The 25,073-nt window shown below is 44.3% G+C and overlaps 1 protein-coding gene across 2 annotated transcripts; it reads left to right on the top strand.

The window, feature by feature from the left end:
- The first annotated feature begins 471 nt into the window (after positions 1-471).
- On the top strand, positions 472-24,141 carry LOC106609514 (GAS2-like protein 3). 2 transcript variants are annotated; one of them, XM_014208421.2, is made up of 9 exons: positions 472-617; positions 13,833-13,888; positions 17,380-17,557; positions 17,791-17,909; positions 18,166-18,307; positions 18,976-19,039; positions 19,452-19,593; positions 20,194-20,301; positions 21,507-24,141. In XM_014208421.2, exons 2-9 carry the CDS (start codon positions 13,865-13,867, stop codon positions 22,767-22,769), a joined length of 2,040 nt encoding a protein of 679 aa, XP_014063896.2. In that variant the 5' UTR covers positions 472-617; positions 13,833-13,864; the 3' UTR covers positions 22,770-24,141. The 2 variants fall into 2 exon arrangements, with proteins under 2 accessions (XP_014063896.2, XP_014063895.2); XM_014208420.2 differs by lacking the exon at positions 472-617 and adding an exon at positions 11,757-12,038.
- Positions 24,142-25,073: the final 932 nt, after the last annotated feature.

Here is a 25,073-nt window from a genome sequence, read left to right as displayed (position 1 = left end):
CCTTGATCGACATCCGCGGCGCCCAGGGAACAGTGGGTTAACAGCCTTGCTCAGGGGCAGAACGACAGATTTTTACCTTGTCAGCTCGGGAATTCGATCCAGCAAACTTTCGGTTACTTGCCCAACGCTCTAACCACTATGTGCGTAATTTACAGTATTCCAGATCTGTGACAACTTGGCACTGACAAGACTTGAAGATGTGTGCAACAAGAGGTCTGCAACAACAACAATTATAATAAATATTCCAGAAGTCGTCCATAAATGTCCAAAGTTAGCCTATGATGGAAAAGTAATTGAGAGCTGAAAATATCGTAAACAAATATGACAAAATAACATAAATGGGGTTTGATTTGTCACGATATATTCAAGAACCACAATTTATTTGTCTATATCAATATTGATTGAGTATTGCAATATTGATTGAGTTTTCCTAAGTATACCTGCTCTTCCAGCAGCAGCTTCACCACGCCCCTTTTCCTTGAAGAGCCTCGGCTGTGCTCTGGTTGGCTGTTTCGAACAGTGCATGCACGGTTGGAGAGAGGGTCAACTGACAACTAATAACAGAGAATTCAACCTTTTGGAAACTTTCAAAGAAAACTATACGAGAGACGGAACAGGTAATGTATATGCGGGGGGGGGGGTTAACACTACAGAATTGATTCCGTAGCGTGAACGAATCTGTCCTTGTCTCTCTCAGCCCACGAGGAAGCAACAAGTGCCCCGTGGCTGATCACTCTCTCGGGTGGAAGACTATTTCATGTAGTTTCTAAGTTCGTAAACCGTATTATAGTCTACACAATATACTAGATTTTGTCTCATGGTTTTAATGAAAGGCGTGTAATTTGGTAGCCTGCTTAGATGACTGAACTTGTTTTACATTTAATGTACAGTTAGGCGTACACCTCTGAAAAACCGTGGTAAAGGGTTTTAAAACACAAATGTCGAAATGGGCTAAGAAGTCTCAAACTCCAAATTTGTCGACGTGTCAATGCTTGAACCTGCATAATGAGCATCATCATGTCACACAGGTTATAGACGCCCTACTAATGATTGCGTGTTTGAAAATGTTACCATGGATACAAACCGCAAGGAACAGAAATGCTTGGCCTTGGAAAACCATCCACCTTGCCAGAAGATACCGACACTACCTTTTACCCTTGTTTACACTGAGCTGCACTGCGGTCGGAACACAATCATGCTTACATTAAGTATGGTGGTCAAACATTCATCCTGCTGCACAGACCCTATGGACGCTCTAGTCTTGAGTGCCAGGTTAAATTGCGTTTACGGGCATTTTTTAACTCTCCATGGTTAAGGTAGTATGATCATATATTAGTGTTGAATTACTTTGACATTGAATTATGTTTTATGACTCAAATTTACCCATGGTGGACATAATGTGTTACAACATAAGACACATTTTTTTTCACCACACGAATTACAGGAAATACCCATCCTTTTTACCTCAGATTGGTGATGTTAGTATTAAAGTTTATAGTAATCCGTTTATCATGACTATAACTGCGCACGCAGTTTATAGGGCTCCAGAGTGCTGCGGCGATCTAAGGCACTGCATCAGTGCTAGAGGTGTCACAACAGACCCTGGTTCGATTCCAGGCTGTATTACAACTGGCTGTGATTGGGAGTCCCTTAGGGCGGTGCACAATTGGCACAGTGTCGACCGGGTTAGGGTTTGACCGGGGTAGGCCGTCATTGTAAATAAGAATTTGTTCTTAACTGACTTGCCTAGTTAAATTAAATAAATCAAGAAGTCACAAAATCTATTCCTTAAAACAGATCATTATCTTTGGTTTAGTACCGGTGTTTGTCATAAGCGCCAGTCCGTAGTAGGACTTAGAACGCAACTGTCATTTTCAGGCTATGGTGGCTAGAAAATAAATTGTGCGCTCCTCCCATAAGTCTCTGGCCTCAAAGGTCAAATCATGAAGTCAGTGAACTTCAGGTCGGAAAGTCGGAGCTCTATAAAGATGCCCGAGTTTCTGAGTTGGATGACCGTTCTAAAATGATTTTCTCCAGTGGGATCTCGTTTTTTTAAAAGAATTCCCAGTTGTCTTGAACGCTCGAAAGTGAGTTTTCCGGGTTCCCAGTTGTTTCAAAGACGGCATTAGTGTCAGCGGAGGTAGGGAGAGAACAGCAGAGGGGTCCTCTTCTCACAGTCCCTGCTCTCTCCTTCCTCCATTGAGACTGATCAGAGAGAGGGGACAGGCTTCCACCTGATGGCAACTTGAGTCCCACCGCATCTGCCTCAGGCACAAATTGTTCCTATGACCAGAGAGAGTTAAATACTCAATATTCAGATAGACACAACGAGCTGCAAATAATAATAAAAATGCAGGGCTATCGATACACTTGGCTACTCATTCATTGCAGCTGCAGTGCGAGTGGAAGTAGAGTGCGTTTTGTAATGGTGTTGAATAAAACTCATATAAACAGCAGGTATTTGCTGTATTCTTTGACACTCTCTCTCTCTGGTCATGGGTTTAAAAGTTATGAAGTCTCACGTAGGCTAGTATCAAAGTTTTTTTTGTGCCCGGTGTCATGGAAGCTGTAGGTAGGCACAGTGAATTGATCTATCGGATTGGTCAGCACATTATGCGCACTCGATGTAGTCACAGATCTCCTGGTCCGCCGGGTAGGCAGAGTTAGTCTTTTCAGACAAATGAAATTGTTCAAAATAGAAACACCGACCCTGTGCACCTACCGCCAACAGTGTAACACGGAGAAGAAGAAAAAAGCATCGCAAGCCATTATGCCTTTAACGTTAGCTTTTCTACAGAAATGTTTGGTGATCGACTAGGAATGCCTTAAAGATCACAATCGACTAGTTTGTGACCACTGTTTTTATGAATATAAATGGTACTTTTGACATAAAGTTGAATTATCAGGTAAAAACTACTGAATAAGCCCAAAACCATGCTATGATTTATTGATTTTGATGATATTAGTGAAATCATGAAAATATGTTTGTCCTGGCTACATTCATGACCCTGAAGAAGGCACAGTGATGCCGAAACATTGGTGGTTTACCCAATATATTACTGGGAGCTTGTATATAGTGTGTGTGACTCTCTTTTATACATTTTTATGTCCTGGCTCCATTGACACAGTTGAGCTGGAGTGAAATATGGGTTGGAAAACGTACCTCAATGCCACTGTACTCCAAATTTGACTTTTATCCACACTGCTCCATCGATAAGATTAAAATACTACTTGTGTTCCCAGAAGACTTCCCATTTCGTGCTCATGCTAGCTACCAGTAGCCACTGCAGCCATTATGGAATGGCACATGATGTTGAACAACAACGGATCTGATTGGCTGACACTGACTTTTTAAAAATGGCTGCTGTGACTGCTGGTAGCTAGCATGAGGATGGAAAGGGCAGTTTTCAGCTGTATTTCTATCTGCTCAATGTATCATTGTGTTCGTCAGCATGTGTTCGTCATTGTGTTCGTCAGTATTTTTCAACTGAATTTTCTTTCATGAAAACGAGTCGTCTCTCGTTGAATGACAAAATAATACTTAATTGAAGAGTCCCTACTGTTAACAAATCACTGATGAAGGGACGTAGACTTCGGCTCAGAACTTTGGCTTGCCTCCAGAAAACAATTGTGCCCGAACTGCTGAAAAAACACTCACCAAAGTCCAAAAGAGGGAAAAAATGCCACAAAATGTCATAATATATGCACAAACTCTACTGAACTGTTTCGGCTGGGAAGCATGTGGACGCCTTTAGGAAGTAGAGATGCTGTTGCGCCCTCTTGAGATGGGTGGTGGCGGTGTTGTTGGTCCATGACAAGTCCTCTGTGATGTGCAATCCAAGGAACTTAACTCGTGACTCTCTCTACTGCAGTCCTGTTGATGTGGATCGGGTCATGTTCCCCCCCTTTGTGTCCTGAAGTCCACAATCAACTCCTTTGTTTTGCTGACATTGAGGGAGTTGTTGTTATCATGATGCCACAATGCCAGTTCACTTACCTCCTCCCTATTGGCTGACTCGTTGTTGGTTATCAAGCCTATAACCGTGGTGTCGTCAGCAAACTTCATGGTGTTGGTGTTGTGCAACCATGCAGTTGTGGGTGAAGAGGGAGTACAGCAGAGGACTGAGGACACACCCCTGGGGGGGCGTCTGTGTTAAGAGTCAGGGTGGGGGTGTTGTTGCCAATCCTCACAGCCTGTGGTCTACCCGGTAGGAAGTCCAGGATCCAGTTGCAGAGGGTGGTGTCCAGACCCAAGGCTTCGAGCCCTGGATCGATATCTTCTGGCAACCATCCAACCTTTCTCTGGAAAGGAGATGCCCTTGATTTTATGGCTTACTTTTAGCCTACATAATGTTAGGCTATACCAGAAAATACATGTTTCTGGCTATGTAGCCTACCGTTACAACTTGAGATGGATAGAACATGTTTGACTACAGACTGATTTTATGTCCATCTAAATCTCCTGTTCCTGGTTTCCTGCTAGAGGAATACCGTAATCGCAAGGTTGTGCAGGTGCTTCCCTTTGCTTAAGTGTGTGCTGCTACCCCAGAGGAAGACCATTTCACCAGCAGCAAAGGGATCCAAAATACTATACCCGTTTTAGAAACTCAAGTAGACCTGCTTATTGTTTCTTTAACGTACCCATTTCTGTATATGAATTGAGCTGTAATGTGAAAACAAATCTTTTTCATAGGTATTTCTCATAATATGTAGGCCTACCACACAAAGATTGTTATTTTTTTCCCTTTGTGCTGCTTTTGTCAGACAACTATTTACCATCTTGTGGTAGCTTTTGTACAGAAATAATAAAAATTAGGCATAGGGTCATACTTGAGATCTGGACTGGATCCAGATGCATGCATGCGTGAGGAGTGCGCCCCCAAAACAGCCCCGATTCTACCCCCGAATCACCATCTGGTTGATCTCTGGCATTATGCCTCACATTTTGGGGAAGTGGAGTCTCCAGAAGGAGGCCAAACCAAAAAGCCCTGTGCCACAGATAAGATATGAACAGCTTAATGGGTCAAACCCCCACGTGAGCCCATATGTGCTGCTATCTCACCTGGACGCAATGGAGATCATGAAGACCTCTTGGTTTTCCCCTCATTTATTTAGGGTACTGCTGACTAATGGCCAGACTGGGACCAGTGGGAGAGGGGCAGAGGAATGGTTACATGAGAGGGAGAAGTGACAGAGAAATAAAATCACATTTTATTGGTCACATACACATTTTGCAGATGCTATTGCAGGTGCAGCAAAATGCTGATATTTCTAGCTCCAACGGTGCAATAATACCTAATAATACACACGTCAATTAAGAAATATCAGCACGTGCAATTTCAGTCTGGAATATATGCACTGAGTATACCAAACATTAATATTGAGTTGCACCACCCCTTTTGCCCTCAGAACAGCCTCAATTTGTCTGGGCTTGGACTCTACAAGGTGTCGAAAGCGTTCCACGGGGATGCTGGCCGATGTTGACTCCAATACTTGCCACAGTTGTGGGAAGTTGGCTGGATGTCTTTTGGGTGGTGGAACATTGTTGACACAAACTGGTGTGCCTGGCACCTACTACTATACCCGGTTCAAAGACACTTACATTTTTTGTCTTGCCCTTCACAGAACTGTGCATTGGAGTCAACAAGTGCCAGCATCCCCACGGGATGCTTTCGACACCTTGTCGAGCTCATGCCCCGACAAATTGAGGCTGTTCTGAAGGGGGGGGGGGGGGTGCGCAACTCAATATTAGGAAGGTGTTACTAATGTTTGGAATACTCTGGACAGTATATGAATAGAAAAGGTGTGTACAGCAGTAGCTACATGTAGGATGAGCCTTGACTAGAATAGAGTATATACATACAGTTAAGAGTCAGAAGTTTACATACACCTTAGCCAATTTCAACTCAGTTTTTTACAATTCCTGACATTTAATCCTAGTAAACATTCCCTGTCTTAGGTCAGTTAGGATCACCACTTTATTTTAAGAATGTGAAATGTCAGAATAATAGTAGAAAATTATTTATTGCAGCTTTAATTTCTTTCATCACATTTCCAGTGGATCAGAAGTTTACATGCACTCAATTAGTATTTGGTAGCATTGCCTTTAAATTGTTCAACTTGGGTTAAACGTTTCGGGTAGCCTTCCACAAGCTTCCCACAATAAGTTGGGTGAATTTTGGCCCATTCCTCCTGACCGAGCTGGTGTAACAGAGTCAGGTTTGTAGGCCTCCTTGCTCTCACACGTTTTTTCAGTTCTGCCCACACATTTTCTGTAAGATTGAGGTCAGGGCTTTGTGATGGCCACTCCAAAACCTTGACTTTGTTGTCCTGAAGCCATTTTGCCACAACTTTGGAAATATGCTTGGGGTCATTGTCTATTTGGAAGACCCATTTGCGGCCAAGCTTTAACTTCCCATAATTTTCCTTCCTCACGATGCCATCTATTTTGTGAAGTGCACCAGTTCCTCCTGCAGCAAAGCACCCCCACAACATGATGCTGCCACCCCCTGTGCTTCACGGTTGGGATGGTGTTCTTCGGCTTGCAAGCTTCCCCCTTTCTTCCTCCAAACATAACGATGGTCATTATGGCCAAACAGTTCTATTTTTGTTTCATCAGACCAGAGGACATTTCTCCAAAAAGTATGATCTTTGTCCCCATGTGCAGTTGCAAACCGTAGTCTGGCTTTTTTATGGCGGTTTTGGAGCAATGGCTTCTTCCTTGCTGAGTGGCCTTTCAGGTTATGTTGATATAGGACTCGTTTTACTGTGGATATAGATACTTTTGTACCTGTTTCCTCCAGCATCTTCACAAGGTCCTTTGCTGTTGTTCTGGGATTGATTTGCACTTTTCACACCAAAGTACGTGTTTCCTTCCTGAGCAGTATGACGGCTGCATGGTCCCATGGTGTTTATACTTGCGTACTATTGTTTGTACAGATGAATGTGGTACCTTGAGGCGTTTGGCAATTGCTCCCAAGGATGAACCAGACTTGTGGAGGTTTACAATTATTGATGTCTTGGCTGATTTCTTTAGATTTTCCCATGATGTCAAGCAAAGAGGCACTGAGTTTGAAGGTAGGCCTTGAAATACATCCACAGGTACACCTCCAATTGACTCAAATTATGTCAATTTGCCTGTCAGAAGCTTCTAAAGCCATGATGACATTTTCTGGTCAACTTTGTATGTAAACTTCTGACCCACTGGAATTGTGATACAGTAATGAAATAATCTGTCTGTAAACAATTGTTGGGAAAATTACTTGTGTCATGCACAAAGTAGATGTCCTAACCGACTTGTCTCAACTATAGTTTGTTAACAAGAAATTTGTGGCGTGGTTGAAAAACAAGTTTTAATGACTCCAAGCTAAGTGTACGGAAACTTCCTACTTTAACTGTATGAAGTGGGTAAAATGGTATGTAAACATTATTAAAGTGACCAGTGTTCAATAACTATGTACATGGGGCACCCGGCTAGTAAGTGACTAAGGTTCAAGGCAGGGTACTGGGCGGAGGCCAGCTAGTGATGGCTATTTAAAAGTCTGATGCCCTGGAGTTAGAAGCTTTTTTTTAATTCTCTCGGTCCCAGCATTGATGTACCAGTACTGTTTCCGTCTTGTAGATGGTAGCGTGTTGAACAGGCCGTGATTCTGGTGGCTGAGGTCCTTCATGTGACACCGGGTGCTGTAGATGTCCTGGAGGGCAGGCAGTGTGCCCCCAGTGATGCATACATTCATGATAAAACATTTTTTTCATTACCAGGATAGGTTGGTTGGTGTAGTAACTCTGGTGTGTTGCCCTAGGGCAGTCATTTTGTTCAGCAGCAGTTCTTCTCTTTCTGCCAAACATATGGCATGCTAGGCTACTGGTTCTCAAAGTACACATTCAAAGGATGCATTCACCAAGGGTTTGAATATTTCATAGACTACCCAGCACAAATGTTTCTCTGTTGGCTTAAATGTCTTCTCCTTTGGCCAGGTTTCAGCTGGGCTGTAGCCTGTCTGGCTAACAGCGAACGTCTCCATTGTCTCACTCTCTACCTGCCGAACCCACATGGCTAATGACTTCATTCAATATCACATTTCTCAGTTTCTCTGATATAAAAACAGACATGATTTGAGTGTCGTCTTTTCCTGGAGTCTTCTATTACTAGGGTTGACTGACTTCTATAGGTAGGGCCTTACTGAAATTACCTCTCTGACCTGAATCAATGAACATCGATTCATTGACAGAGTGAGAGGAGTTTTTCTTTTAGGCGTCCTGTGAAATATATCCAGTTTAATTCTAGAGGTCTTTGGACTCCTCTACAACAATTGATGATGATTCCAGTTTCAAAACAATGAACAGGATGAGAGGAGGATGCTGAAAGGGTGTTTGGAGGTCTTTGTTAATGACAGCAGGTCATTAGTTAATGACGACAGGGTCTATGGTAGCTTTTGTTTTTACTGAGGGCTGAGCTTTTTTTCATGTTAAGGTGAAAGGTTTACCCAGTCCCACTCCCCTCTATCCCTGGGATTATCATACAGGCAAGTAACCCTCCTTACCTGACCATCTGTGAGGGTCTTCTTCAGGGGCTCGGACGTCTAGCAGCTTATCTGACCACTTTGATAAAGCCGGTTACAAATTAGCCTACACATCTTAGGCCCATATTTGGTCTTGCATTGTGTTCCAATTTCCTTTTTAGGATTTTTCTTCTTTGAATTTTAGCACAATGGAGAACACAAGTCGCACAATTTGAAAGGTACAACTAGTCTTGTATACCATAAGATAATAAAAAAAATATGTCTGTTCCTGTCATAAGAGCATTTCAGCATACCCTAATACACACAGAACATTTCAGCATACCCTAATACACACAGAACATTTCAGCATACCCTAATACACACAGAACATTTCAGCATACCCTAATACACACAGAGCACTTCAGCATACCCTAATTTCACACAGAGCACTTTAGCATACCCTAATTTCACACAGAGCACTTTAGCATACCCTAATTTCACACAGAGCATTTCAGCATACCCTAATTACACACAGAGCACTTCAGCATACCCTAATTTCACACAGAGCATTTCAGCATACCCTAATTTCACACAGAGCACTTCAGCATACCCTAATTTCACACAGAGCATTTCAGCATACCCTAATTTCACACAGAGCATTTCCTCAACACCCTCTTTAAGTCAAAGCCCTTTTTTTATTCTGTTGACATCATCCAGTCACAGTTTCAGATGAGGTCATTAACGGCGTTGTCCTTACAACTGACCCATTTTTGAATACAGCAGCTTCTGCAGTTGTTGCCATCACTGCAATGATCAGATCACAACCCTCTCCTCGATAATCAAAAAAGCTCTTCCTGATGGGGACTTTGTCAGTATGGCCATGGAGCCCTAGTCGTTCTGGAAAATGTATTTAAAGCAAATGTCAACATTTATGAAACTGTCAGGTTAGATCAGTGCTCTTGGTGGTCTTCGGGATATTCTTAGCTACTTCAGTTGGGATATTGTTTTCTGAAGGGATGATGTTATCTGCGGTGACTTGCAATTCAGTGGCCTAGCTAGCCTATGTTAATCAGCGAGCGAACTCCCCCGATGAATGGGCAAGCTGCCAGTCCTGCCTGCCGCAGCTTAACGGGCACAATCTCCCTATAGGAGACCTAACTCAATGCCTGCTCCCTTTGACAACTTTCATTTGGTTGCCTCAATTTCAGACTTCAATAAATCCACTCATTTTTACTCCCTACCAGAAGTGTCGACTGTCTCATATTTTTTGGTTTGTTGACAAGACAAACTTCCCAGCAGCCTCAAAGTGCATGCTGTGGTAATAGACTAATCAAACCAGGATAAAGTGGGATTGGCAGGTGTCTCCTCAGTTCACACCTAAAAGCCGATGAGGGGCTTTCCTGGCGACCCGTCATCTTCAGGACAACTCTTCTTAAAGGACATGGGTTTGAAATTCTGTATGCTACACTTAGGCCTAATCCTGCCTGAATGCACCTACTCCCATAATGAATACAAGGGCCATTTCCGATGGAGAGGCACCGAATGAAACCTTCAACTGACAGGCCAATTAAGTTGAGACACAAAGGGCTCAGCGGGAGAAGTTAAATGAATGAGAAGTTGGTAGTCTCTGGGGAGAGTGGAGCAGACCCCGTTTGGCAGCAGAGCAGGGTAAAAATAAAAAGCCTATGGCCCCATGTGCTGGCTTACAGCCCCTTTACACGCTTACGTTAGACTCGTACAGCTGCTCCATGCTATTGGTAAATACGCGAATCCCCCCCCCCCCAACTCACTAATTCGCACACACTTTACAATCCACTGTGAATGCACATCAAACACATGATGTACACCGACTGCAGCTCCATCCATGTGCCACGTGCTGTCTGTAGTATTGTGATCGGTGAGGGTGGATCGTCCATGTCTGGAATAGCCCCTGATCCTCTTAAATGATTACTGAGGCAAGATGATGACCTGCGTGGGGAACATGTGGCCAGTCTACCCCTGCTCCCTCATCCATCTGTGTATGTTTATCTTCAGGACTACAGAGAGGCTTGGCTAATGTCCCTCTACTTCATTAAACCTTCCCATTTACTCCCTCACAAAGGGAGACCCACCATTTCAATTCATTTAAAGAACCTGATTCCTACCAAGACAGCTTTTATTTTCTAATTTTACATCCCGGTTCTATCAGAAGCAAAACACATGAATCAACATCAAATAAAATGTTATTTCACATGTAGTCGACTAACAGTGAAATGCTTACTTACTGGTCCTTTTCCAACAATGTGTAGCAAAGAAGATAAAGAAATCGAATTTACCCAACAATGTGCCAAACAAGGTTTACATTGTGAAGCAAAAACTAGCTCAAATGAATATTCATTCAAACATGCATTTTTGCTGGACCCGAAGGTCATTGTTGGAAGACCAGTTTTGATTGAACAAGGCTGCCAAGAGCGAACAGGCATTGTTCAAGTGTTTCAGCAACCACTGGAGAATGTGCGAGGCAGCGACCCTTGTCAAGTGTCAAGCCTTGCCCTTTCCTCAGACACTCGCACATTCACTTCAGCCAACCCAGCAGCATAAAACACATTCTGTTTTTGAACGCCTCTCTTTTCATTTCTCCCCCCGTCGCATTGACTTTTGGTGGTGTGGACGCACATGCTGCCCTTTTGGTCCCCACAGGGAGGCATTCTCTCAGCTCGCGCATTGGGGCCCCAGATGCAGCACATTCTAGAGACGAGTGCTCCCTTTGTCCTCTGCTGTCAGCCCCATACGCCTCCCTACTCAAATTGAAAGTCACCCCGTTCTCTCTTTCTCCCCCTCTTTGTTTGTCTACTGTCCACTAGTTTAGGCCTACTGATCTCCTCCAGGAACAAGTCTTGCCAGGGTTCTAACTATGGCAGTGCTTGTCACCTTTTAGCAAATCGGGACTTGTGCACTGGCCTGGGCACCCGCATAAGCATTAGAAAATGCTAACTTTGGGACAGTCACAATGTGTAATTTGAACCCTGGCCCTTTTCTCTTCTCTCTTCCCCACACCAAACTTTCCCCTTGCTCTCATGTTTTTTGGGGTGGGGGTTGGGGAAGGAGGATGAGATGAGGAAGTGGCTGGTTCTCCGGCCCCCTAGCCCTCCATTTCCACTAGCTCCTCTCAGGGAGTGCCCAGGGCAGGCTGCAGAGTTGGGATGATGGACGTGTGGGGTGGCTGGAAGGGGGGGGGGGGGGGGTGTGTGTAACAATGGGTGCTTTGTGAGAGGAGGACTGGCTGTGGCAGGAGTGGGGGGCCTCTGCAGCGCTGAGCCGCGCCACTTCATTAGTCAAGGCTCTCCCTCCTCCATTCTCTCCTCCCTCTGTCATTCTCTCGCTCGGTGTCGACATTACACACTCTGAAGTCTGGAACCAGCCAGTAGGAGCCTGCGTGGTTTATGCTGCGCTTTCTGCTTTTCGGTCAGAAGCAGGGTGGAGACGGGTTTTTCCGACTTTCTGGGGGTTCTACGCAGCTCTTTTCGTACATGACTACTGTCTTCCTCTTGTCCTAAGGTAATTCTGCTTGTCTGCGCTGCTGTCATCTTGTCCTCTGCCGAGAGCAACGCATCACAGATGAGACATGGATTGATTTCTTTCACGCTGTGTCAGAGTAACTGAACGCACTTTTTTTTTGTGCACGTAAAGAGCTGTATGAAATGACAACAGCGTATTAAGTAGCTGAAATGTGGATCTATGATCAGGGTTGCAAAATTCTGGGAACTTTCAATAAATTCCCTGGTTTTCCAGATATCCTGGTGGAGGATTCTGGATTTTCTGCTTCTTCCCTCCTGACTCGGTGAATCCTCCATCTGGGATTTCGGGAAAACCAGGGAATTTATTGAAAGTTCCCGGAATTTTGCAACCCTATCTATGACATTGAAATGTGGTTATAGTGCTAGGGTCTTAGTTTGTGCTGCCTGCCCCTTGGGTCTATGGTGACATTTGTGTTTTGAGTACTGGAGCTTAGCCCAGTAGAGAAGTTTAAATTCTCAGTCTCTATCCTATAGAACAGACTGGGAAGGGGATTTGGGTGGATTGCTGAGGGAGAAAGGGAGCAATTTTGGGGTGTGTTTTCTTGTTGATTAAACTGTCAGAGGCTAGTATAGCTCATTATTGTCTCTCGCTCTCCCTCTCCCTCCCTCTCCCTTTCTCTCTCACACTTTTTCAGTTTTGCCCAGAAATTGTCTATAGGATTGAGGTCAGGGCTTTGTGATGGCCCTCCAATACGTTGGTATGTGTGTGTGTGTGTGTGTGTGTGTGTGTGTGTGTGTGTGTGTGTGTGTGTGTGTGTGCTTAGTCATAAAAAACGTGTAAATCTTTGAGTCATAATCTCTTAAGGTAAAGCACAGTGCTTTACAGCTAATCTAGATAGTTTCATTTGTTTGTCACTAACCTATATCATGTCATTTACTTGGACTCATGTCCTTTTCAATCAAATCAAACTTTATTTGTCACATGCGCCGAAGACAAGTGTAGACCTTACTGTGAAATGCTTACTTACAAGCCCTTAACCAACAGTGCAGTTCAAAAAGAGTTAAGAAAATATTTACCAAATAAACTAAAGTAAAAAGTAACACAATATCGAGGCTATATATAGGGGGTACCGGTACTAAGTCAGTGTGCGGGGGTACAGGTTAGTTGAGGTAATTTGTACATGTATGCGGGGGTGAAGTGACTATGCATAGATAATAAACAGCGAGGAGCAGCAGTGTACAAATCAAATTGAGGGGGGGTTAATGTAAATAGTACTGTGGCCATTAGATTAATTGTTCAGCAGTTTTATGGCTTGGGGGTAGAAGCTGTTAAGGCTGGAAGGTGTAATGGATAACATGGACTGATGTTGAATCAATATTGTCCCATCCCATTCTGGAACTTTCCAGACTACATGCTAAACAGCCCTTTAGCCGAATGTGTTTGAAAAGTGTCCTTACCTAGATGAGAGAGAAGCTCTACTCTTAAGTGATCAAAGTTACAATGACAGAATATACAGAGATGGTTGCTACTGCCAGATGTTTCTCAGCTCTGTGGACTGTATCATCCTCACCATGTGTGAGTCAGCTGCAGATGTTTCAGATGTTCTGGTAGTGTTTTTGTTAGCATGTGGTGGATAGGACATGATGATGCGTGAGCCACATGTATGGAATGTGAATGCCTGAATGTGTTGCCATAATTGGTATATAATCACAAAGCAAACTCTCAACTCTATTTCCTATAAGATTGGTGATTTTGATACCCTCAGTGCTGTGGCCCATGTTCCAATGCTGTTTTCTAGATATTTTATACTTAATAGCCTCATGTCTGTTTCAGGATGAAAAGGTGAATCTCCTCTGATTGCAGCGATGGCAGTGCAGGCTGGCATACAGGTAAGAAAATGACTTATCATGAACATACAAGGATTTTTGGAATGTTTGTTTTTTGTTCAGAAGGGGTAACTCCTTTTCCCTCAAAGACCTCTTCTCATACCGTGGCCCCTATTGACACCAATCCAATCGCTTTACTGTTTTTACTGGTCTATTATCTCCAGCAACATAATCTGTTTGCTCTCAAGGCCATCTGATATCTGAGGAGGCCAATAAGACCCTGTGGGCAGGGCCGTAAATTCATATGAGGACACAGAGGTCTGGATCTCGTAAATTTTTTGTTGTTGAATAAAACAAATAAAATAAAGTATTTGGTTTATTTTTGGGGGGGCACACAGTCAAGGGTCTCAACTTACTGTTGAGTTAGGATAGTGGAATACACTAAGTGCAATTTTCAGTTTTCCAGTTATGTTACTCACTGATAGTCAGTAAAAAGTGTTTTGATTGGTAAATCAGTTAATTTAGCCAGCTATCTAAATTTGTAGTAATCATGGCTGAATTACTGATGGGGCATGTGCCCAGGGGCCCTGACCTCCAGGGTGCCCCCATGTATTTTGTTTGTCACTCTCACTCAGATATTATATTAACATGGCATAAGTTATGGCAGAATGTGTAGAATTGTAGAGAATGTGCTTTAAATCTGATTTAAAAAATCCCCACCCTGTGGCAAAATGTGTACAATTGCAGAAAATGGTCTGTAAAAGTAAAATAAGAGTTCTGTAAAGCAAACTCATTTGTTTACTTTTTGTTAATAAATTACTTTTGCTGCAAACAGATCCCTCTGTATTAAATTATAGTTTTTAATCATGGCGCTGGGTTAATGTTTAGCAGCTAATTGTATAGCTAATAGGCTGTATTTGTAGATGGACTGATTGGAATGTGATTATGGCTAGGGTTATTTTTGCTGTTTTTCATATAGCATTTTGGAGTTTTTAAATGGTATAGAAATGCAGTAAATGAGCTTCATCTTTCCCCCGTCCAGACCTCACTAAAACTCAGACCTTGGTTACGGCCCTGCCTGTGGGGTTTCTACTCTAGGTCAACGAGAACCATGGGAAGATTTCACAACTAGGAGGAGCATAAAGGACTAGCAGGTGTAACTCTGGCCCTGTTTGAATCCTTCCTTCCTCTCGTCCTTGACGTTATCACTGATCTGATGTAGGGCTGGGAATTGCCAGGGACCTCACGATACAATATTATCTTGATACGTCGGTGCCGATACAATATGTATTACGATTCGATACTTTGATTTTATTATGCTTTGATGTTCCAAACATATTGCTCACCCTATGTCTGCTGCAGAGGGATTAGAGCCATGAGAAAATGAGTGTTGATTGGTCAGGGAAATAAAAGTGCGTTTTTGCGCAGGTACAGCACAAATATTGTCACGATATGTAACTGTAAACCTCTTAAATTTTTTTATTTATTTTATCCCCCCCATCACTAATCTGATGTGACATTATTAGTGAAAGCAATATAGTGGAAACTTAGTTTTTTTGCACTCAAATCATGTGATTCTGTTAAGGAGGGGTGAAAGGATGCATTTAAGAAGTATTCAAACTCATTGGCTTGGTGTCTGTCTTGTGATCACACCAACATGCAATCAAGAGGCCTAGTATGTGTACATCTGTGCGATCCACATCCTAAATGGCTATTTGGTGGCTTCATTAAGAACGAGTTAGGAATGTAGAGTTGCTGTTTTTTAAATCCCTTTCCTAACTATGTTCCATTAAAAGGGAGCTTTAAAGTTCAATGTTTAAAACTCTTACAATCTCCCTCCCTTATGTGCCAGATTTACCAGGATTAGGCTGTATTTGTTTCCACAATTAGTCTACTTGCCTGTACACAGGCTACCCCTACACCCTTATTCTGAAAACTAAACCTATACTTGGGAGGAGTCTAAAGTTTTCACAGTACCCAAAACCATTTAGCAATTTGATTGGGACACAAAGGTGGTGGGTGTTCTACTGCACAAGTACTACCGTAAAGGATCAGTTGAATTGATGTCTAACTGCAATAAGCCCACGTGAGGGCTACTAAAGCTTTCATTTCTGTGAAACCTGCATCGAGTCAGGTGATGCTGGAGAGGTCACCACGGGTAATCCCCAATGCTATGGTGGTAATCTCCACATGTTTATGGAACTCAAACACTCCTCTCCTCGTTGCCTTTTCTCTAATTAGCTATATTTGGTGCGAGTAAGATGGAAAACAACATATGTTCTGGGGTTGCCTTGCCCAGAGCACCAGCCAGGCACCTTATCCTTCGAACACAGTTATGTAAGGGAGGGGGGGTTGGGGAGGAGGAGTTGTGAGAATTTCTTCTAATTTCTGTGTTTTAATTAAATGCATCTCTTTTTGAGAACCAGACAGAATTTTAAATACTTTCTACTGAGCAGGGACATTTACGCTCACTCTCTTTCTATCTCACACCTACTTGCTCTCGTTCTTTCTCTCTCATACCCTCTTTCTCTCTCATACCCTCTTTCTCTCTCATACTCTCTTGTCAGTCTGGGATGTTTTCTGTGACATCCGATATCTCCAACAGTGATAACTTGACTCACCCCCGTTCTCTACCCCCACTGCCCCACTGAAGTTTAGGAGTCACTCAAATGGGGTTGTGGAAAAACTCCCAAAGAACAACCGAGACCTTTCTGTGAGACTAAACCCAGGGAAAGTCTCAATCATGATATGCCAATGAGGGTGTGGGAGAGAGGCAGCGACGGCGGATCTACTGTCAGCTGTGTGTGTGATTGGAGGTTAATCTGATGTGACTGTAGGATACAAGGCTTGTTCCAGCCTCCAGGCATTCTCCTCCCCTCAGCTGATTTCCTTTCCCTCACTGCGAGTGGAATATCACCACAGACATCTAGTAGGCCGTCTCAGAGGACTTGGTTGTCTCGACAACATCCTATTTCTATTCTTCTTCCATTTTAGAGTCGTACAAAACGCTGCTCATTCTCTAAGGCAACCTTTCCTCCGTCTATTTGCACTTCAATCTTATTAGTGTAGCTGTATAGTTTTTTTGGGGGCCAAATGTCGAAATTGTATACTGATGAGTATCAACATGTTTGAAAATTGATATCCTTCAATCATGTTATTCTTGCCCTGACGAAAGCAGTCTGTGTGCCAGAGGCTGAGTTCTAGTAGCCTGTGTGAGTGAAGGATTTCTCCCCCCCGGTCTATCCCACTGCCAACAGTGTCTAAACCCACTTCCAGTGATCCGTGCAGATCCTTTAGTCTACGAGCATTTGGATACAATCACTACAGTGCTGGAATCCATTCTGAAAATATGACACCTTTCCTTTGCCAGGCTGACACCACTTGTAATATAATGGAAGGGTTGAATGACGGATGAATGTAAGCGATATGCTAGGAAGATTTAATTGTCAGCCCCCAAAACCTTTTTCTGCCCTCTTCCCATAGTAACGACACCAGCTGGTGATAGTTTGTCACTCAATGTGTTTCCCCCCCACCCCCCCCACCCCCACCCGCAGATGTGGTTCGGGGAGAAGTTTGACACGCCCCTGCAGAGTCCACGCAGCCCTTTGACGCTGCGCCATGGGCCGGGCTTGGCCGATGTCTTCCAGTATGACCAGTGGCTGGCCGTGCGCCACGAAGCCACGCTGGTACCCATGCAGGAGGACCTGGCCATCTGGCTCACCGGGATGCTGGGTAAGACCAGGAGGGTCATGGGGGGAAATTATTCAAAAACTGTGTCGTTGTCTTGTTCCTGTGGCATAATTTGTACTCTGAGCCTGGCAATGGAAGTTTGTTGGATGTGCAGCCTAGAATTCTTCCTTTTTTTGTTAATAATTTGGCCTTCAATGTCTCGCCCTGTCACTCACCCCTCACTCCCAACAATACACACTCATGCTAATATTTTCCTCTCTGTCTCTGATACACAGGAGAGGAGGTGAGAGCGGAGAGCTTCATGGCGGAGCTGAACAACGGGGTGAAGCTGTGTCGGCTAATTGGAGCTCTGCAGAGCAGGATCTCTCAGAGCGGGGCCTCGGATATGGGCAAGGTAAACTGTGGGGCGGAATGGCAGGTGGAACAGGATATTAAGGGAAAGTAGGGGAGTGGGGAGAGTGGTAAGGATAGGGTAGTTTGAGTTGGCGGTCTGTTTCCCATCTGAAACGATTTGGTGCGTTTTGGTTCTGAAATTATTTGTTTTTCTGTCCATTTGAAAATATCACCTAACCAAGAATGGTCATATGTCAACTGTGATGTAATGCATGTGTGGTTCATTTGTTCTACTTTTTGAATGCCTTTCCCTGCAGTTGTTTCCCATGAAGAAGGTGGCATGTAAGTGCAATGCCTCTCCAGGGTCCTTTTTCGCCCGCGACAACACTGCCAACTTCCTGGGCTGGTGTCGCCACATAGGCGTGGAGGAGACGTACCTGTTTGAATCGGAGGGCCTAGGTACGTGTTTTAGTTTGGTGGGGAGGCTGTACTGACCAGTAGGCACAGCAAGTAGGGGCTAATCACAAACGGCCATCGCTCCAGACAGTTTTGAGGTGCATATTTGGGTTATTCTTCCTCGGCAGCCTCTAGGTAGCTTAGCATTCTAGCACGAATGTCCACAGGTGTCAATCAAACCAAAACCCATCCAGTCTTGTGTAATCAGTGGAGCAGAACCATGGTTGTACAGTTGAGGTAGGGTCCAACTCCATTCCTTCCCACCACTCTTGTAACATTACTACATTATCCTTGGAGTTAATGAATATGTTACTATATTACCCTAGGAGTTGATTAATACATTACTACGTTGCCCTTGGAGTTGTTTGATACATTACTACATTACCCTTGGAGTTGATTAATGACTTCTTAGTGTAATCGGTTCAAAGGAACATGGGCTGAGTTGTAAGTCTTTAATGACTGAACGGAGCAGATGCCTCCACTGCAGCCATTGTCTGGCTTTTGTTAAAGCCCATCCTCCTTAATGACATAATAGGATCCACCATAGAGAGCAATTAACATAAGTTCTTTATGTGGACACCTCCTCATTAAAAGTAATGGGTTTGTGACACTGCTGCTATACTATACAAGCATGTCGTCTCTCTACAGTATGTATTTTCTCTGTCTCGCAGTTCTGCACAAGGATCCCAGGCAGGTGTGTCTGTGTCTGCTAGAGATCGGCCGCATCGTCTCCAAGTAAGTTTCCTTTGGTTGATAGATGATGTACCAGTCAAAAGTTTGGACACGCCCACAGTGATTCCATGTGTTATTTTATAGTTTTGATGTCTTCACTATTATTCTACAATGTAGAAAATAGTAAAAAAATAAAGAAAAACCCTTGAATGTGTAGGTGTGTCCAAACTTTTGACTGGCACTGTATGTACTGTAGGTGTTGCACTGTGACAAATGTAAGATAAGATCATTCTAGAACATGACCACCACGTTTTGTTTTGACCTTTCGCTGATCCTGTAGTTATGCAATGTGGTATGTTGTAGCTCTGTTGGGGTAGAAAGATGGACAAGGCAGCAAAAATGAATATGTGTGGCATCTTTTTCCCATTCCTAACAGTCCCTTTAGAGCACTGAACTGATCTGTTTTTCTCCGTAGGTATGGAGTGGAGCCTCCGGTGCTGGTGAAACTGGAGAAGGAGATTGAGCTGGAGGAGACCCTGCTGAAGACTACAGAGCCTGCTCCTGCAGTCAAAACCTTCACTGTGTGCTGCCAGCATGGGGGCCTCTACCAGCCTGGGGTAAGTCACTCCAGGAGTTAAAACTGCTATTGTTAAATTTGTACTGACTAAATAGGGACTTGACTCTCCACTTTCGTCTCATCTCTTGTTGTTCTATTAAAATAGTTAGTTGGTGACCCAGTTCATCAGATCCAAAATGGCGGCAGCAGTGGCTCTAGTTGCCTCGCTGCTCAGGGCTGTATGAGTCATTATGGTCCTTGTGATGCTCCAGCCATCCGGGGTCATGTGACTCTGTAGCCTGTGGCACCAGCGCAGTCACAACATCAACGAACATCAGAACGCTTCCTGTGTCCACAGCCTAAGCTGCATGACTCTTAGCCTTTGATTAGTGTGTTTGCCAAAGCGGTCCTCTTCAACAACAGTATTCAGAGGCTGTTACTGAATGCTGTTCTATAGCCTTTCAAGTCTTTGCAACTTAAAATTGGTTCATTTGAGTTCATCGGTTCATTGCGTTTTCCTGTTAGCAACTCTGCTTTATCCTTAGGCGATGGGTTAATGAAACAGGGTTTCTCAATGTTTTAGAGAATTTCTTTCTCATGTTCTTGCATCCTTAGCCAGGACTCTATAGGCCCATGTTAATTCTCCATCTCTGTGTTACAGGAGCAACATCTGACGGACGAGCCTCCGTGTAACTGCTCCCAGAGAGTATCTATTGAATACCTGTCAGAGGGCCGTTACAGACTGGGAGACAAGACCCTCTTCATCCGGGTGAGCAGCACGCACCGTATAGTGACACACTGAACACTCCCAAGCGTTGAACAACAGTGTTGGGGTCAAATCCACTGCTACGTGAGCATTAGACCTGTAGCTAGTGACGCACCCTTTCTGTCCTCTGCCAAGAGACCAGGAAACATCTCTCTACCGTAACCTCATTCATTACCTGGCCACTAATCCAAAGGTTCAGCCTCGGGGCCTGGCACACGTTTGATTAAATTACTACACATTACGTAATTATATGGTCAGTACTTGTCTGGTCCTTTTTATACCTTCACATACTATAGACTGGATAGTCCTGTAGACTTGAGACCAACCTGCTAGATAGTCCTGTAGACTTGAGACCAACCTGCTAGATAGTCCTGTAGACTTGAGACCAACCTGCTAGATAGTCCTGTAGACTTGAGACCAACCTGCTAGATAGTCCTGTAGACTTGAGACCAACCTGCTAGATAGTCCTGTAGACTTGAGACCAACCTGCTAGATAGTCCTGTAGACTTGAGACCAACCTGCTAGATAGTCCTGTAGACTTGAGACCAACCTGCTAGATAGTCCTGTAGACTTGAGACCAACCTGCTAGATAGTCCTGTAGACTTGAGACCAACCTGCTAGATAGTCCTGTAGACTTGAGACAAAGACATTTTGGAAAAGTCAAGTAAGCTTAGTACCGATGTTGGGTGATAAAATGCTGATACAATTGGAAAGTAAAAAACCGTGCCAAGTGTAAAAAGCAGCGGTGTAGGATAAAGGAAGGAGGAAAGGTCTGTCTCAGTTGCTCATGGTTCCACACAGCAGCAGATCACTCCCTAAGCTCATTAGGGAAGCAGAGTGGATCTCGTTAGTACTGGACCTACAGGAGGGATTACATCATTATTGGCCAAGGTACAGCGTTAACACTTCCATCAAACAGCAGCTGAAAAATAGATGGTAGCTGTAGATGGTAGTTGGCAGCACTGTAGATATTAGTTGGTGGTAGTAGGAGTGAGTAGTGAGCGGTTAGTTGTGGTGATATGAGTGGTGGTAGTAGGAGTGAGTAGTGGGCGGTTAGTTGTGGTGGTAGTAGGAGTGAGTGGTAAGTAGTAGGAGTCAGTGTAGATGCGGGTCTCAAGGAATAATTAAGTTAAATAAATAACTATGTTAACCCTTTAAAGAGACCAACTGCAATGTGTCACATGTATCCCTGTCTCTCACTGTGATAGATGCTGCATGGGAAGCATGTGATGGTGCGTGTGGGGGGTGGCTGGGACACCCTAAGGGGTTTCCTGCTCAAGTACGACCCCGGCCGGGTGCTCCAGTTCACCACTCTGGAGCAGAAGATCCTGGCATACCAGAAGGGTCCACCGGGCCACGGTTCTGCAGCATCAGCCCCTCCACCTGACATGGACCCTCTCGCTGCAGTCAACCTCATCCCCTCGTCTTCCTCCTCGTCTTCCTCTGGTTCGGCCTCCAAAGCCACCTGCACCCCCGTCTCGACCCCTACTCTGCCCAGGAAAGCAGCCGCAGCACCCAAAAAGATCCTGCAGATGCCTCTTCCCTCCCCCAAGAAGCCCACCCAGAAGCCCTTGCCAATCCCCAAGAAGGTGGCTGCTGTGTCGCCCACCCTGTCTTCGCAGCAGGGCCTAAGCCCTTCCATTCACAGTGGCAAGACCCAGCAGATGGCACCACTGCTCCATTCCTCTTCTTCCCCAGCTGTGGCTCCTTCTGGCCCCAAGCTGAAGCTCAGGCCGTCCCCTCGCGGCGCCCTCTCCCAGCCTCGTAGCCCTGTGTGCCCCGAGCCCTCCTGTAAATGTCCTAAACCCTCCTCCTCCACTCCATCCACCCACACCTTCGTTACAGTGCCTCGCCCCGCCACAGCCCCATCGAGGGTCCCCTTCCAGAAAGAGGGCCGACCCCCAACCGGCGCCACTCAACGCCGCCTGTCTCAGAGGCGGCCTGCCTCCCCGGCCTCGCGCCTTCGTCTGGATGCTGCCAGACGGGTCCGTCCAACCCCCCGTGTGACTGTGCCAACACCCAGGCCGGCAACGGCCCAACCCACCAGGACACTGACCCCTACGTCCAGGACTGCCACAACAGCCCTGCCCAAATCCACCGTCTCGCTCCCCAAGAGCAAAGACACCACAGCCAAAAGCCAGGCCCAAACCAGGGCCATCCCCAAAGTGGTTGTGCCTCTACGTGGTGGCACCCCTGGGCGGTTACCAGGGGCCCCTAGTGGCTCTACTGCTGTTGGCAAGACCAACCAGAGAACGGTACCAACTACCCAGAGGGCAGTACGGAGGCAAGCACCCTCTGCCATCACCCCCTCTCTCAAACCGCAGCCCACCAAAACGGCCCCCCAAAATACCAGCCCCAACATCAAAGCCCTCCCTTCCCAAAAGAACACTGCTCTCACAAAGACCCAACTCAAGAACAAAAGCGAGGACCCTTATTTTGAAATGAACGGTAGAAGGCATCAGAAGACGTGAGACGTAGTTGGGGGACGAAGTAACGTGACGGGGAAGGACTGTACTGTCATACTGAACATTAGTGCTTCCATCACAGTTTTTGTCTGAATAAGTCCCCAAACAGGATTCAGCAGAACACCAATGTCCACACAAATGTATATCCAACAGGGTATAGATGCAGCAACTGTCAAGACACAAGCTAGTGTGTAACTTTCAAAACGCCATTTGCACCGTTACCATTTTTACATTTGTTTCTCAGTTGGTCAGCTTTTTTTAATGTTACTTACCTTGTCTCATTTTATTGTCCTGTCGTCAAAAGCTCATGCTTCAATAGCATTTGACAATAAGTACGTTTTTATACTGTCTTTGAATGGGTTGAGAAGTGAATGATACTGATTTTATCTGAGGTCAGCTCAATTCAGCCTTTAGCCTAACACAGAAACACTCAATGGAAGCGTTGTAAACCAACTTCCCATCAACAGCCTTTTGTTTCTTATCCTTTTTCCATCATTTTGAGTGTTTTTGAAAGCTTTCTATCATCTATTCGTATGTCTTGAGGTTCCCTAGTGAGGGCTCTATCTTTGTCCATCTGATCTGATACATATTTTGCTCTGCATATAAGTTATACTTTTTAAACATTGGCATTTTCTTTTCAGAAAGGGTCATTTCTGTGAAAGGGGGCTAACTAAGGCAGCACACTTTGAAAATGTTAATTATTCATTACAAAGCAGGTTACTGTAACCAAATGCTTGACAGGAAATATAACTGGACTAAATGTTTGTCCTCGGTGTGGATAAGCTTTTCATTGATGGAGGTTTGATTAAATATAGACGTTTGTTTTTCTTTGTCACAGACTGGATGATGGGGTGTTTTCCATTTTAGAGGTCAAATTAAGCACTGTTGGAATGTTTCTCGTGTGCCTTTAGAAATGACTGTTGTTGCTAAGTGGCGTTAGAATGTACTAGAAACTAGGGTTTTAATCTTTTTTACAAATGAGAATTGCACAAAGTACAAGCGCTCGGACTGAGTTTTTTTAAAATTGTTATTATGGTCAAATCTCGAATTACTACTGATAATATGCCTGTTACACATCCTTTGAACACGTAGAGGCGACGGCAACTAAGGGACAAGCAAAGCCATTTATCATTTTACAGAGGGGGAATTTATCATGAGGTAGATTTTAATTTGTTATGTCATCTGAGTCTTTTCATTGATCATATTTTTACTTTTCTATGTGGTCTTCATGTCGAAGTTACTTTGTCTGTTTTCTTGGTCAGCACTTTATGAAAACCTCTTGGTGTGTTTGTCACTTTGAATGTTGATTTGTGTTGTCTGATCTACCTTTGTTACATTGTCCAATAAAAGGCCAAACGTTGGCAGACTTCCTGCAAAACATGTCTGTGCTTCATAATTGACCGTAACATTTGAAGTCAGTGGAAATGGTATTGATATTGACTTCCAGGAACTAAGCATACTCATACCCTTTCACACTCTTGTGCTAACCCCAACCGTACGGCACTGGCTTTCACATGGTGCTTTCCAGCACAGTTTTAGCAACTACAATGGATTCATAACCAGGCTGGCACAGTAGAGCGTGGCTTGGCCTAGAATAATCCTAGGGTTTGGCTCAGTAGTGTGAAAAAAGGTATGCGTAGATGTGCAGTATAAAGTACTAGAAGGTCTTTGTGAAAGTTGAGATCTGTGCAGTCAGAGTAGAGCCATATACTTAGTTCAGTAGGGATTCATATAATTTCCACTATAGTCTTTGGTTACCACTTCATTTACTTGATCAGCTCAGTGATGGCTGCTTTATTGAGGAACATTTACTTAATGTGAGGGTTGGTTGTCTCAGCTGGGGACCTTTTTAAAGCGGCAATCGGCAGTTGAAACGATAACAAATCGTCCTCCCCGTTTCGGTAAAAAGCTGACTACTGGGGCTGGAGAAATGTAACCACTGAAATTCATAGAGCTATGGTTGCAAGGAGTGACCTTCCAAAATATACAAATGCTAGTTTTAACCATGTTTTGAGGCTATATGGTGTTTATATACTTTGTTTACAAAGTTAAACAAGCTTGTATTTTGGATTCTGATGGGGTATGACAGTTGAACTAAGCTCATGAGGCATTTACACTGAGCGTACAAAACATTAGAAATGCCTTCCTAATATTGAGTTTCACCCCCCTTTGCCCTCAGAACAGCCTCAAGTTGTAGTGTCATGGATTTGACAAGGTGTCAAGTGTTCCACAGGGATATTGACTCCAATGCTTCCCACAGTTGTGTCAAGTTGGCTGGATGTCCTTTGGATGGTGAACCATTCTTGATAC

This window comes from Salmo salar, chromosome ssa07, assembly GCF_905237065.1.
Source record: "Salmo salar chromosome ssa07, Ssal_v3.1, whole genome shotgun sequence".
Classification (NCBI taxonomy): Eukaryota; Metazoa; Chordata; class Actinopteri; order Salmoniformes; family Salmonidae; genus Salmo; species Salmo salar.
The sequence above is the reverse complement of the archived record's forward strand: the minus strand, read 5'-3'. Positions and strand labels throughout refer to the sequence as shown.